Raw genomic sequence first — 16,204 nt, forward strand, 5'->3', positions numbered from 1 at the left:
GGTTAGGGTGCTATATAATCTGATTAGTGGTACTCAAGAGTTGGAGTAGATTATTTAGGAGGAGAGGTGTTGGTCCAAGATATGGAAGTGGAATGGCCCTCATCGTTTAAAGCTTCTTTTATAGAAGATTGCTCACGGTAAACTACCTACTAGAAATTGGGTTGCTTCTTGGTCTTATGGAGATAGTACTTGTCATGTTTGCAGGCAAGAAGCTGAGACAATTCTTCATGCTTTGCACGATTGTTCGGTGATTCGTGAATTATGGTGTGCCTTTATTCCTTTAGCTCTTCATGATGAATTTTTTTAGGGCAATTTATTCTACTGGTTGCGTGAATTTTGGTTTCTTGAGAAGCTTGATATTCGTAATTGGTCTTCCTTTTTCGTTAATTTCCTATATCAGATTTAGTATTGGCGAAATCAAGTTGCTCATTTTCATATGGTGGCTTCTACATTACCATATTCTATTGCCTTTATTCAGCATCAATATGTGGACATGATGTGTATTTTTACATATGATATTCCTTATCCAGTTGATATTTTAGTCCGTTGTGAATTTCCAACATTTGGGTTCATTAAGCTTAATACGGACGGTGCTGCAAGAGGGTCTCCAAGTGCAGCTGCTTGTGGGGGTTTGTTCCGCAACACTTATGGATCTTGGCTCGTGGGGTTTTCGTCTCGCATTGGAATCTGCAATGCGCTTACATCAGAATTGTTGGGGGGGGGGGGGGGTTGGAATGGTCTTAATATTGCTTGGCAGAGAGGTTGGCATCGTCTAATTCTTGAGAGTGATTCCACTTTGGTGGTCGCTTTGCTCATCAAATGTGGTGGTGCAGCTCGTGAGTCTCGCTTACGAGCACTTCTTGATCGTGACTGACAGGTTTCGGTTATACATGCATGTAGAGAAGCCAACCTTGTGTTGATTTTTTAGTTAATCTTCCCCTTAATAATTCTGGATTACAAGATGTTATCTTTGATGAACCTCCTGACTTGCTGAAACTTCTTCTCCAAGCGGACGTGACGAGCATTCCTCATCCTTGGAAAGGAAAGGGCTAGTTTTTTATTTTATGCATTTATTTCTTTGCTTTGTCTTTTATTCATTTTCATGTATAAAAAAAAATAAAATCCAAAGAATCTAATATTTGGAACTAAAAATGCAACGCAAGACAAACTTTGAACCTTTTTTTGAGTTTCTGCAATGTGTGTTAGAGTGTCGGGGAATATCGGAGTGCCGGGGAGTGTCGAGGAGTGTCGGACATGATATGTAGGGTTTTTGAAGTGTCGATGCATAATAGGTCTCGAGTTTGGGTCATGGGTTAAGACAATCATATTACACAAGTCTACACAAGTTTATTCTTTATTTTTTGAATTTCTCCACTATTTTATCAATTATCTAATTAATTCAGCTTAAGTTGAGTAGGATCACTCAGGTGATCAAGTTATTCCTTTTAAATTTTTAACATAATTTCTAACTTAAAGTTTAAACTCAAGACCATTGATTTAATTTGATTAATTTTGCCAGATGATCCATGTGGTTAGTGGTAGGCAGAGATGTTCTTGGTTCTATTCCAAATAGCCTATTAAGGATAGAATTATCTAGATTCTATTTTAGATATTTTGGTTGTGCTGTTTTTCCCTCCCCATGTACGATGCAGATTCAGAGATGAATCAGAAAAATAAGATCTTTTCTGCTCTATCATATTTCTATATGGTATCAGAGCTTTCAAACTGTAACACCCTCCCTTGTATGCATCCAAGAGAGTTGTTTGCTAAGCGGATTAGAGTTCTTTAACCATATTTTAGAGACTGAAAATCACTTTTACAATGCCAATTAAAACTTATAATTGAAATCGGGTTCGTCACAAAAATCAGAGTATACTTTCAAAATTTCTCAACTACTGAAAATATAACTTTCCTGGCAGACCTTGCTGTCTTTAAAAATTCGTATAAAATTCACTTCAACGATTCAAAAAAATATTCTTTGTAATCTAGAAACTAGACATCCGGGGCTTCGCGTTCATATAAAATAATAGTAATTTGAAGTTCGTTTGCCCCTCGAAACATAACTCGCAAAATAAGAGAGAAAGTAGTGGAAATATCACAAATGTCCTGGCTGGTAAAATTCATAATAAATCGATCTTTCAGAATTTCTTTGCAAGGTTTATATATAATGAAACTAGACACCTGAGGCTACGCGTGCATATAAATTATAAGAAAATCGGAGGTCTGTAGCCCCAGTACGACAACTTACAAAGTGCTCGCAAAGACTTTTCAAAACTCAGCATTTAGATAACATGTCAAAATCCTTTTCGCAAACGTTTCAAGATCTGTTTCCAAAATACTTGCTGGTCATAAAATCGTAATGCAATAATAAAATCATAGTTCACAGTAATAAAAGCTTCTCAATTTCATACAGTCATCCATAAAATATCACATCAATAGCAGCATGCCCAAACAGTAGAAGCCAACAGCAAATATCCAAGTCCTCAAAAGCTTTTACGTCCTCCTGCCATTTTGTAAAAATAGCAGCCCCAAAGGGGTGAGAGAAAATCCCAGTAGTGTGGCAACAAAACCATAATGCAACAATATTAACTAGGCACAAAATCATAAATAGTCACTTCAAACATTTAATCCTTTTCATCATATATCATAACGCGTATATAACGCCCTTTTTCCTTTACGCTCATAGCACCGTCGTGCGCGTAGCATCACAGTGGGTATTCCTAATGGCTCCCATGAAGGTGAATCCCACTGTGGAACCTATGCGGACTGAAGCCAAGTGTCCCCTCTCCTGGTACCAGGCATGCCTATATGATGCATGCTCAGTCACGTGTCCTCAATACAAATATATATATATTCAAGATGTCATGAATCAAGTATACATGCCATGTTATGCAATCGCACCCAACAGAAAAATGTATTATGATGTAAAATGCATGCATATATCATATCATCCTTTCATATTCTTACCATTGGCTCATCATCATCATAACATACATAGAACAAATGTGAGCAACACATCACAATTCCATACACTAGCCAATTGTCACATTAGGTAATACCGCCTACACATACCTTGGCACTTTACTTTTAAATCAAGCATTCCAAACATCATCGAACAGTCCCATTATCTAAGAACTTGTGCACCTAAACAAATACATACATCAAATCAGAATTTATCACGTTTATTTTCTACATATTACACGGTTGTCCCACCCTCCTAATCCTTGATTTGTGATCGGTTTCCAGGTCCACATACTAAGCGAATTTTCTGCCATTAATTTAAAATAATTTGTGTGAAATATTCGTGTAAAATAATTGAATCGGTTCCCACATAGGTACAACAAAGGTTTTCATTAAATACTTTATGTGTAAAACTTAAGTCAGAATCCATAGGTTAAACAACTAAAATTCTGCATACAATCATTGCTGCGAAAATGAAACTTTCTTCTTAAACCTGCCTGACTTACAAAATTTATATACAATCGGTCTTAACAGTTTACAAAAATTTTCTTTGTTACGAAGGAAGTGCACATCTGGGGCTACGCATACATATAAAATATAGCTCAATCGGAGTTCCGTAGCCCCGGAAACAGAACTCGCAAAATGCCTAAAATTTCAGCCCAAAATCCGAATTTGACAGCATAATAGTTTTATAAACAAAATACCAGAATTAAAAGGGTTTAAAAACAGTATGAAATATTTCGAGACACGGCAAGGTAGACACATCACCATACTTATCTGGTTTCTTACAATTTTACATCAACGCAAACTGATTAGTACATAATTAATCTCTTAATAAACATCAATTTGGCAAAAATCCCATTATTCCTAAATGCACCAATTTAGTCTTACCACTATCACTTAATAATTTTATTTCCTTCTCCAACATACCCTACTGTCATCTCTTAGTCATGGTAAATAAAAATAGCATACAGCCTTCAGACTCTCTAACACATGCCAAAATTGCTAAATTTTCTAATTACGGAACAGTCCAACCCATTTAAATGGCTATGTTCTCAAAATTTCAGTTTTGGATTATCAAATATCAACACCAAAAAGGGCGGCTCCAAGGACAAAATTTATGCAATGAAAATCATCAATATAAAGTATCCTCCTAGTTAGACATGAGGTGCGCTAAATGTGACCCTTACCCAAGCTGTCTACTCAAAGTTACAGCATACAAAGTTACATCATTATTCTGCCCAAAAGGGCAGTCCTAAGGCATGACAATTAATTCTCTTCCAATCCTAAAATAATTGTTTAAACATGTATCAACTCCTAGGCTGTACCAGTTAACAAATTTCAGAAAACGAAAGTGGCCAGCATCACTCATCCTCCTATTATACATGTATAGGCTGAACCATTAGTGAGTAGTTAATGGTTTAATTTTTATAGTTTACTCTTACTTGAGGTCATTCAGTTCTACGGCAGTCCAAGGCAGAAACATGGAATAGGATAGCAAAAACAGGGTTCTCTTAAAGTTCATGTGGCAACTGTTTAGAGTAGCATGAAAGAATGACAAAAATTACATCCCCCTTAGTACATGGCAGGTCGAACAAGTAAGGAAACAAAAGGGAACTCTAGACTCAGATTTACCTCCATGAATACCCCCAAGATTAGCGCTTAAAGCAAGGACATCAGCCTTCTTATCTCATTCTTCAAGGATTCGAACTCACAGCCGCATGCAATGGTGGTGCGACCCCATCAAGACAAAGTCATGTTCAAAAAAGAAAACTCACTCAACAATCGGTCCAAGGAGGGGGAAACCAGAAAACAACAAGAGTTACCTTACCTTCTCCTGCTCAAGTTGGAGTTGTGCGCACAAGAGGAAAGAACAATATGGACAAGATGATTGAGGGTTTCTAATAACCAATCAGATTACATGCAAAAAGAATTTCTCTTTTCCTATTGGGTGCCATGGGTGGTTGTGAGATAGGGTAGATGGGGTTTGCCATGTGGCCATTTTATGGCCAATAAAATTACATGCATACAGATTTTTATTTTTGTGAGAGATAAATAAAGTTCACTTATCACATAAAATACATTCATATTAATTATTAATTCATATTTCCACTAGGTATCAATTAAAATTCCTACCTTTATTATAATTAATTGTAATTCTATCCCTTTTTAACTAGTGTTTTGAATCTTTTAAAATACATAATTATTCACTTATAATTTCCAATAGAATAATTTTCCCAATTAAATTAATTCCACTATAAGTCATAAAATTAATTCGAAATGCAAGTATATTTCACATTCTTACTTATAATTAATATAAGTTCCTAATTATGCGGGATGTTACACAAACGAGGGACTGGACTGGACTGATCCATCAAGATATTCATTATGCAATTTGGCACCATGTGTGCATTCCAAATGATGTCCCAAAACGACGCCTCTGCCACTTCTCAGACAGGAGAGGAATGATTTCTTCATTATGAAAGATAATCACAAGTTACACACCTAACCTGATATATAAAGGGTTTTATAATTCTCATGTTGAAGGAGAATTGAAATTTTATGTTGTAGAGATAAAAAAACATGTGAGACTCATGTGTTAGAAAACATTATTTGTAAGATCCATGTCAGCACGAAAATCGAAGAGTGTATAAGAAAATTATAATTCTCATGTTAAATGAGAATTATAAAACCCATATATATAAATCAGTGATGGACTACAAACTAACTAACTACGAAGGAAAAGATGTTACACCAGAAAAGCTAACCAATTAACTGCATAAATGAATAAGTAACAAAAGAGAGAGAGAGAAAAAAAAAAAACTTATGGGGGCACGTGACAAGTTGATAAGAGTTGAGCTATGGGCACGAGACGAGCTCGACCTATGTTAACACATTCAAAAATCTCCGTAGGTTCTCGACAAACAGTGCTTCAAAAACTGTTGTGCGTACTGCATTACAGAAATAGGTACCGACTTTTGCACTAAACTTTGTAAAGCTTGTTGCAGTTCTTAATTATAAAGTATGAAAAACCATATAAATAGTTGTCTAACTTGTTGCTTCAGAGAACCTCTGAGTTCATTGCTTTTTAAAAAAAAAAAAAAAAACCTGAACAATTGTTACATACTACTTTTTTATTTTAATTCTTTAATTTGAGTTTAGAGTAAGATGTGGCTACTTGTCTTTTCCTTAGATAATATAATATAAAAAAGTTTCTTAAGTTGTGTGCGATAAACTTCGTAAAGCTAATATTAGTCATACTTGATGCCCATGAATTAATTTTAAAAAACATTGGCCACAAAATTTTTGACAATTTATACAATTTTTAAATCAGAAAAATATTTCTGCAGTTACTGCAGATAAATTATCTGCATTTATTCTTAAAAGGACGTCGTTTTGGAATTGAAATATTAAAAAAATAATTACAACCATTTCCATAATTGAGTTAATTAAATTACAGGTAAACTTTTTTCTTTTATCAAATCCTCATTGTTAAACAATTAACCATTTTCGTAACTAATTAAAACAACGCCGTAAATGTAAATGCAAAACTCGCGGAAGCATAAACCTTATTTATTATAACCCCTCTAAGGAATACCATCACTTTAGGTTGTAAAATGACACTTTTTCAAAATTTTGCACATTGGGAATCGATTCCTTGAGGTTGGGAATCGATTCCCAGCAGCTACAGTAATACACAGAAGCTAAAATTTGACTCCCATGTTTTGAGAAATTGATTCCCTCCCAAAAGGAATCGATTCCTTGAAACAGAGAACGCAGAATTAAGCCACTGTGATGTTGGGAATCGATTCCTTTCAATAGGGAATCGATTCCTTCACTGTAGAATTGTGTTTTGACAGCTTTTAATGCACTAAATGGGTGATGTAACTTACTCCTAACACCTTAATACTTAATATACACCTTACACTAGTACTAATGTAGGCTCTAGGCCCTTTCATCATGCATATTCATTAATCAATGCATGAATTACAATATTTCCCATTTGTTTTGCCATTTACACATCATATGGCTTATTTTACATCACAAGTCACTAAATTCCTTTAAACATAATGTGTGGCCATGGACAAGTCCAATGCTCACCAAAATACCAATATAAACCAAAGGCATGAAATATAAATCAAATACAAAAGACTTAGAATCTAATCATGAACACCACAAAAGCATGGAAATCTCAACATGCAATATGTTCATGATCTAAGTCCCAAAATGCTAAATAAAATGCTATGTGCATCAAATATACTCCTCCAAAATGCCATGCCCTCCATATGCACATCATCCTTAACTCGTCTACTAAGCGGGCCTTTTGCCCGAAGCTCCTCCGTGCTCACTATATCCTGAAATGATGTCCCCAAACGCGGGGTGAGATATACAAATATATCTCAGTAAACCAAGGGTATTAGAGGATCACTCCATCCCATGGCTCACTCAATGTGCAACAATAACATCATGTAAAAATGCATGACATACAAAATCACAACAACTGGGCACAAATCCAAGAACATCCACATAAGGATTGCATTCAAGGACCCCATCATATAACTCCCGGGAATCTTCCCGGTGCCTCTCCCATGGATGAGACAACCCCATGGCAAAACCCAACTGGAACTCTTCATGAGCTCTATCCAGTGGAAGTCCCACGTTTGGATCATCCTGGTACCGCTCCCAGAGTCGGCCCCACGGCAAAACCCGACCAGAATCCCCAAAGGATATCTCCAGCGGAAGTCCAAACCACACACATCTACTGGCCAGAGATCATACAATTTTACACACAACATGCTCCAAGCATGTCACACAATCAAGCAATAATGCATGAACATACATATTCACACAAAAGCACAAAATCCAACCACAACCTTCCACTAGGTGTGGTGGAGCACACAAGGGACTAAACCCAAGTTCCAAAGGTTTACCTCAACTCCAAGCACAATGCTACAAAACGTACGCTCTAAGTTCAGTCTTCCACTATCGCGTCCGTGAGAGGCAACCTATATTGATCAACAACATTGACCATCAATCAAATGCAAACAATTTATCAATTTCGCAAAACTTATAACCAATTTTAGCCACTTAGGCCAAATGGCCCAGATCATTAATTTTACATATCTCAATCACATTACTCATCAAACTTACTCATCAACCCAACAATTATTCACTAAAACCTCAACTATTAATTAAACAATAATTCCACATCAATTTTCCTTCCAAACACCCTATGGTTTGAAATCTTCAAGGAAGTACCCCCACAAGATTTTCAATCCAATTCAACACTTACACATGCCATAAAATCTTATTATTAACCTATACCAATGGTCCATAATTCAATTGTTCAATTACACCATACACCAATTTCATAAAGTCTTGAAACTCATCACAAAATTGCCTAAGTTATAAATTTACAAATCACCATAAATTTTATTGCATCAATCATCATCGTTTATCATTCTAAGTATTTAATTCCAAAGGAGACATACCATTTAATGCTCCTAACTACCATAACTCAATTTAAAACTTCAACAACCCTAACCATTTTATGATCTCATAGAAAACTAAGTGAGAGTGAGAAATCTTACCACCAATAGCTTCCAATGATCCTAGGGATTGATCTCCAAGCAACGAATCAACCCCAAAGTCCCCAAAAATTCTCCAACAATCCCAAATTTTCGAGGCTGATTTATGGCCCTTTCTCCCTCAACAATGCTTCCCACAAGATGCACACTACATGGAAGTCATTCACAAGAGTGTGGGGAACAACTTTGTAGTTGAAATTTTTTCCAAGAGATGGCTAGAAAAATGAGTTAGAAAATCAAAAGCTTAAGGCCCTAAAATGGAGGTGAAGTCTGATAACTCATATTTTATTGCACTTATTTGTTACTCTTGATTAATATTTTTAGGATTTATTTGAATAAAATAATGATCTTTTGAGTTAATTTAGATTTTTAGTTTTGATTGGGTTTAATTTATTTTCGTCAGAATTTTTCAGCTTTACATTACTTCTGTATTTTGGCCATATCTCGGTCCACAGTTGTCGGATTGACTCCGTTCTTGTTGTGCTTTTCAGATAACACAGAGGGCTACAATTCTTATGAAGATCTCGAAGCCCAGTTCGGACTGGAAGCTGGACTATTTCTGACGCCAAGTTGGACGCGTTTTGCTGAATTTTTATTTAATTATTGGACTTGTAATTTAAATTAAAATCCAATTACTTAAGTGGCCCAAAGCCAAGTTTTAGTTTTATTTTATTTTATTTATTTTACTTGGTATTGTAGATAGATGGGCCGATCAAAACTGAGCCCTAACCCGATTTGGGTAGGGGTATATGCCGGCAAAGTAGGAAACTATTATTCATTCTGTAATTTTTCGAATTTGAGGATCAAAGCATTTTTCTCTGAAGCGTTCTTCGCGTTCTTCATCTTTTCTTCTTCTTTTTATTTTAATTTAATTTTTACTCATGTTTATCCTAGCCATGCTAGGCTAAAACCCCTTTAATCAACCTAAGGGGAAGGGATTCCATGGATCTGTCTAGAGGATTTGCGATCATTCTCTAACCACATTTGTTTCTTTACCCTAACTCAGATCGATATCGTGCGATTGTGGATATTCGATCTGAGGTTCGCGATTGCGATTATGGAAAAAGAATGGTCATCAGATTTTGATGATCAGATTGTTTTCCATTGGAAATAAGAATTCTGATTCAATTGAGATTAATCGCGAATTTGGTAATTTTTATCCAAGGAAGGACAACCTAGGAACCCTAACCTTAGGTTGGTTAATTTTTAATTACGAATTTTTAATCCCAATTTTTATATTCTGTCTTTTAATTATTCAACCAAAATCCAAAACCCCCCTTTTTATTTTCTGTTTTCATAATCAATTTTTACCCAGACAATTTCCTTGAGAGACAACTTAGAGTTTCCACTTTACTGCAAATTTTCTGAACCCTAAATAAAAAAAAATAATTTTTAATTTGCGCGAGTTCGACAGCTCGTGTCAAATTTGGCGCCGTTGCCGGGGGAAATTGCATCAGTCTAGATCGTTTATTGTGATAACTCATTTTTTGTTTGTGTTTTGTGATTTTTGCAGGTTTGCAGCTTGTCTGGTTGTTCGCGAGTTCACGGGGAATTCTTCACGTCAAAAGCGTTCTTTCCCTTTTTCTTTCTCTATTCTTTTTTCGTTTCTGTTTCCTTGATCTTCTTCTTCTTTAGTTTTCGTTTCTGTTTCTGGTTCTGAAAAAAAAAATGTTTTTGTAATATCTGTTTTTAGTTTCTGATTTCTTTTTCTGTTTTCGTTTTCTTTTTCTTTTTCAATTTCTTTTAATTTTCGCTTTTTTCTTCCTCTGTTTCTGTGTGTTATAAAAAAAATATGTTCTGATTCATCTGTTTCTGTTTTTTATTTTCGTCTTGTTTTCTGGTTCAGTTTTGCTATCTGTTTTGTTGTCTGTTTTATGTTTTCTGTTTCGTCTTGTTCTCTGCTTTGCATCAATTCTGCATTTGTTCCTCTTCTACATCTGCATATTGTGTGCGTTCTATTTTCTGGTCGTTTTTCCTTTCAGTCTGCGTTTTTTTCTTGTGTTTGCGCGTTTTTCTTGTTTTTGCGCGTCTTGCTTGTTTCTGTGTTTGCACTCGTCTGTGTTTCTGAATCCGATTTTTGCACCTTTGATTCTGCATCAGAATTGGCATCTGCACATGCATCTTGTCTCAGTTTTTGAATTTTTTGCATTACGATTTACGTTTTTGGGTAATTTTGGGCAATTTGAGGAAATCGGTAAAACTTCTGTCTGAGGGATTGGCTTCGGGAGTTCTATTCCTAAAGGAATTCGATCTTCTGAGCATAAATCACGCCCTAAAAGGGCGTGAGGTGACCCTTATTTTTGTCGAATTCTGTCGTTTACTAACCCATTTTAGTGTTTCTTTGTCGTTTCAGGACGTATCGGGTATTGTTGCATTTGTTCAACGTGCTCTGATTGACCTGAGAATTGGTGACGTGTAGGAGGAGGCCATCCCGATCAAAAGTCATCAAGGCGTAGCCTTTCATGATGGAAGCCCAATTTTAGCCGAATTCAACTGTTTAGTATTTTATTTTATTTTTTGAAATTTTTTATTTGATTTTTGAGTCCGTCATTTAGAGTTTAGGAGAGTTGGTCTCATATTATTCTGAGGTCATTTAGTATTTTTCGTATTTAGTTTGTTATTTTTTTGCAATTTTTGTGTTCTATCGTATGTTTTGCGACTTTGATGCTGCATGCCTTTGCCTATGATGCATGACTAGAAGTACTACCAGTGTTGACAATTTATATGCATATGACCCTGAGATAGAGAGATCATTGCATGCTGCTAGTAGAGCTCGTAGGTTGACTTACAGTAGAGCTTTGAGCATACCTTAGAGTCTGAGTCTGTTGAGTTTGTTGAGTCTGTTTGTTCAAGTCCTTTACATAGTGTTTATTCGTTTGGTAATTTATTTGATTCTTTAGCCACGGATAATAGGACTCTTAAGCAATTGGCTGCACCTGATGCTAATAATGAGCAGCCTCTGTGTATTAGTTATGCTAACGCTGATGTACCTTTTGAGCTTAAGTCTGGACTGATATACTTGCTTCCTAAATTTCATGGTCTTGCGGGTGATGATCCTCACAAACATTTGAAGGAGTTCCATGTAGTTTGCATCACTATGAAGCCACCAGGGGTGGATGAGGAGCAAATCAAGATGTGTGTCTTTCCCTTCTCTTTAGACAGTGGAGCTAAGGACTGGCTGTACTACTTGCCATCTTCCTCCATTGTAAGCTGGAATGACATGTCAAGATTGTTTCTGGAGAAATTCTTTCCTTCATCCAGGGCCACCACAATCAGAAAGGAGATCAGTGGCATAAGGCAGGCTAATGGGGAGAACATGCATGAATATTGGGAGTGGTTTAAAAGGCTTTGTGCAAGCTACCCACATCATCAGATTCCAGACAATCTCCTGATTGTTTACTTCTATGAAGGGTTGCTTCCTATGGATAGGAACCTTTTAGATGCAGCTAGTGGAGGGGTCCTGGGAAATAAAACACCTGTTGTGGTAAAAGAGTTGATTGCTGAGATTGCGGCTAATGCTCAACAATTTGGCACTAGAGCAAACAGCAGTGCAGTTTTCCAAGTGCAATCTTCTCCAATGCAAAATCCAATAGTGGCAGCAGTTGGAGCATCAAGCACAGATAACCAGAGGATAGAGAACAGGCTTGATGAGTTGACATCAATGGTAAGGCAGTTGGCAGTGACACAGACAGTGCAACCTTCTGCTCAACAGACAAGCAATCTGTGTGGCATCTGCTGTGATCCTTCTCACCCCACGAATGCTTGTCCTTCCTTTCAAGACAGTGGTTTCCAAGTTGATCAGTCTGTTGCTGCAGTTTTTCCTGGAAAGCTACAGTACCAGCAGCAGCAGCAAATCAATCCCTTCTCTAATACATATAATCCTGGCTGGAAAAATCATCCAAATCTAAAATGGAGCCAGAATCAGCAAAGTGCACCATTCCAGCAGAGGCAGCAGTTTGTACCCTCACAACAGAGGCAGAATTCCCAATAATCTGCACCTCCACAGCAAATGCAGCAGCAACCAATGCAGCAACAACAAATGTGTAACGCCCGATCGCTTCAAGAATCAATGACTATCCCCACATACTAACAAGAGACTTTTCAGTGTGCTTTTTCCTCACTCGCACACTTCCTGGGAAAACTTCCCAGGAGGTCACCCATCCCATAATTGCTCCAAGTCAAGCACGCTTAACTATGGAGTTCTTCCGTTCCGGGCTACCGAAAAGAAGATGCATCTTGTTAGTATAGGTAGTACCAATTAATTCTTATAAGCTATCCCAAACTATGCAGTCTCATACCTGCACAGTCTTTGGAATCCCTCTCTTTCGGGTGTCGATTCGATTCATTCGTGCATGTAACCCCCCGCTGGAATCCTGTCAGGAGCCGCTTCTTGTCATGCCCTTTCGCACCGACGATCACTCCCCGCCCTCGTCAGCGCCCAGGATGTTACAAAATGCAGCAGCCACCAATGCAGCAGCAAGCCAGTAGCAATGGTCCTTCTTTGGAGGATTTAGTGAAGCAGATAACAACTAACAATCTGCAGTTCCAGCAAAGGACTGAGTCTTCTATTCAGAATCTGCAAACACAGATTGGCCAACTTGCAACATCAATGAGTCAGAATCAACAAGCAAGTGGCAGCTCCCTTCCATTCCAAACAATTCCAAATCCAAAAGGAAGCGGAAATGTTAGTGCTATTTCTCTGCAATCTGGAAAGCAAGTGGAAGAGCCAAACCAAGCTGATGCTGAGTCATCTAAGAGAGGTGACACTAGTGCAAGAAGCAGAGCACTGATACATCCGATATCCATATTCCTCTGCCATTCCCTCAAAGAGCCACTCAGTCCAAGAAGCAATCAGCAAAGGCTCAAGATAAAGAGATACTTGACACCTTCCGAAAGGTTGAGGTGAACATCCCTCTTCTGGATGCAATACAGCAGATTCTGAGATATGCCAAGTTTTTAAAGGAGCTGTGCACCAACAAGAGGAGACTGAAAGGAGATGAGCGAGTTAGCCTGAGTCAGAATGTATTAGCACTCATCCAACCCATGCCTAAAAAGTGTCAAGATCCAGGGTCATTTACTATTCCTTGTGTGATTGGTAATTCTGTTTTTCATGATTGCATGCTAGACATAGGAGCTTCCATTAATGTTATGCTTGCATTTGTGTATAAGTCTCTTGGTCTTGGTCCATTGCGTGCTACTAGTATTGTGGTTACATTAGCTAATAGAAGTAGTATTCACCTATCTGGTTTGATTGAGAATGTATTGGTTAGAGTTAATAATCTGATTTTTCCTGCTGATTTCTAAATGGAGAGTGAGACTGCTAGTAATAGATCACCAATTACACTTGGCAGGCCTTTCATGAGAACAACTAGGACCAAGATAGATGTTCATGCTGGTACTCTTTCCATGGAGTTTGGTGATAGCATTGTGCATTTTAATATATTTGATGCCATGAAACATCCTAGGGAAGAACATTCTGTTTTCTGCATTGATGTGATATATGAAGTTGTTGAGGATGTTTCTGCTGAATTCCTTGCTGATTATTCTGATTTTTCAACTACTCATGATTCTGATTTCTATGAATTGTGTGTGCTGAAATAACATCATATCTTTCTGGTTTTAATGATGCATTGATTAATGAGCAAGATTCTGTTTCTTTTATTGATGCTGATTCTGATTGTGAATCTGCATTGTCTGAATTGCCTGCTGATATTATTAATGATCCTAATTCTGTTTCTGAGAATTTGTTTACAGGCATAGCTGCTGACTTGTTTTCTGCAGAATTTGCTCCACTAACTACACTTCTTCCATCCATTGAGAAGCCTCCGAAATTGGAGTTGAAGGTTCTGCCTGAGCACTTAAAATATGCATTACTTGAGGAGAATGAGCAGCTACCAGTCAATGTGGCAAAGAACCTTCTACCTGAGCAGGAGGATAAACTGTTAACTTTGCTGAAAGAAAATAAGAGGACAATTGGGTGGACAATGGCTGACATTATTGGCATTAGTCTTTCCATATGCATGCACCATATTCTACTTGAAGAAGGAGGTAAACCAGTGAGACAGCCCCAAAGACGTTTGAACCCACTGATTCTAGATGTGGTGAAGAAGGAAGTAACAAAACTCTTGCAAGCTGGAATGATTTACCCCATCTCTGATAGCCGATGGGTTAGTCCTGTTCAGGTGGTCCCTAAGAAGTCGGGAGTCACTATGATTACCAATCAGAATAATGAGCTGATTACAACAAGAGCTCAAAACAGTTGGAGAGTATGCATAGACTACCGTAGGCTCAACCAGGCAACCCGCAAGGACCACTATCCTCTTCCATTCATTGATCAGATGTTGGAGCGGTTGGCTGGTAAATCCCACTACTGTTTTCTGGATGGATACTCAGGCTACTTTCAGATCCACATTGCACCTGAGGATCAGGAGAAGACGACCTTCACATGCCCCTTTGGCACATATGCATACAGGCGGATGCCCTTTGGACTTTGCAACGCACCAGGTACTTTTCAGCGTTGAATGGTAAGCATCTTTTCTGAGTTGTTAGGGATTGCATGGAAGTTTTTATGGATGATTTTAGTATCTATGGCTCTTCTTTTGATGCATGTTTGGGTAATCTGGGTAGAGTTTTGAACAAATGCATTCAAACCAATCTTATGTTGAATTTTGAAAAATGTCATTTCATGGTTAAGTCAGGGATAGTTTTAGGGCATGTTGTCTCTAAAAAGGGTATTGAAGTGGATCCTGCTAAAATTGATGTTATTTCTGCTTTGCCTTACCCCGCTTCTGTGCGGGAAGTTCGTTCATTTCTTGGCCATGCAGGTTTTTACAGGCGCTTCATTCAGGATTTTAGCAAGATTGCTCTCCCACTATCCAACCTCCTCCAGAAAGACATTGACTTTGAGTTTGGTGATGCATGCAAGGCAGCTTTTGATCATCTGAAGCGCTGCTTAACCATAGCTCCTGTGATCCGTGCACCTGATTGGTCTCTCCCATTTGAGTTGATGTGCGACGCATCCAATTATGCTGTTGGAGCTGTTCTTGCTCAGCGGGTCAACACGGCCCCACATGTCATTGCATATGCATCCAGGACATTGGATTCTGCCCAATCCAACTATACAACCACTGAAAAAGAACTCTTGGCTATAGTATTTGCTCTTGATAAGTTTCGGTCATATCTGTTAGATACCAGGGTTATTGTTTTCTCTGACCATGCAGCTTTGAAATTTCTTTTAAAGAAAGCAGATGCTAAGCCTAGACTCATCCAGTGGATGTTGCTGCTCCAAGAGTTTGATATTGAGATTAAGGATAGAAGTGGAGCGGAAAACCAAGTTGATGATCATCTTAGCCGCATCACCTCTCTTCCATCTGACCCTATACCTATTGGGGATGATTTCCCTGATGAGCAGCTTTTACAGCTGCAAGGTAAGTTCCCTTTGTTTGCTGATATAGTTAATTATTTGGTTGCTGGTGCATTACCTGTTGACTCCACTAAGGCTCAAATCTTGAAATTGAAAAGTGAGTCTAAATATTATGTGTGAGATGATCCTTATTTGTGGAGATTTTGTAGTGACCAAGTGGTTAGGAGATGTGTGCCTGACAATGAGACTCTTTCTGTTTTGAATTTTTGTCATGCATCTGCCTGTGGTGGTC

The 16,204-nt window shown here is 37.8% G+C and overlaps 1 protein-coding gene and 1 long non-coding RNA gene across 2 annotated transcripts; one reads left to right on the forward strand and one right to left on the reverse strand.

Annotated features, from left to right (window-relative positions):
- Window positions 1-81: 81 nt before the first annotated feature.
- LOC133316736 (uncharacterized) lies at window positions 82-874 on the forward strand. Its single transcript, XM_061518518.1, has 4 exons — window positions 82-137; window positions 205-264; window positions 308-362; window positions 479-874. The coding sequence occupies exons 1-4, from the start codon at window positions 82-84 to the stop codon at window positions 872-874; spliced, it is 567 nt and encodes a 188-aa protein (XP_061374502.1).
- A 1,422-nt stretch (window positions 875-2,296) lies between these two features.
- On the reverse strand, window positions 2,297-4,812 carry LOC133316762 (uncharacterized). The gene is made up of 3 exons (XR_009752248.1): window positions 4,597-4,812; window positions 3,073-3,144; window positions 2,297-2,503 (listed from the first exon to the last, which is right to left on the reverse strand). It is a non-coding gene; the product is annotated as an uncharacterized LOC133316762 (long non-coding RNA).
- Between the last annotated feature and the right edge of the window lie 11,392 nt (window positions 4,813-16,204).

The sequence above is a fragment of the Gastrolobium bilobum genome, unplaced genomic scaffold, assembly GCF_033153095.1.
Source record: "Gastrolobium bilobum isolate Gb01-03AN ecotype WA unplaced genomic scaffold, APGP_CSIRO_Gbil_v1 utg53652, whole genome shotgun sequence".
NCBI classification, from domain to species: Eukaryota; Viridiplantae; Streptophyta; class Magnoliopsida; order Fabales; family Fabaceae; genus Gastrolobium; species Gastrolobium bilobum.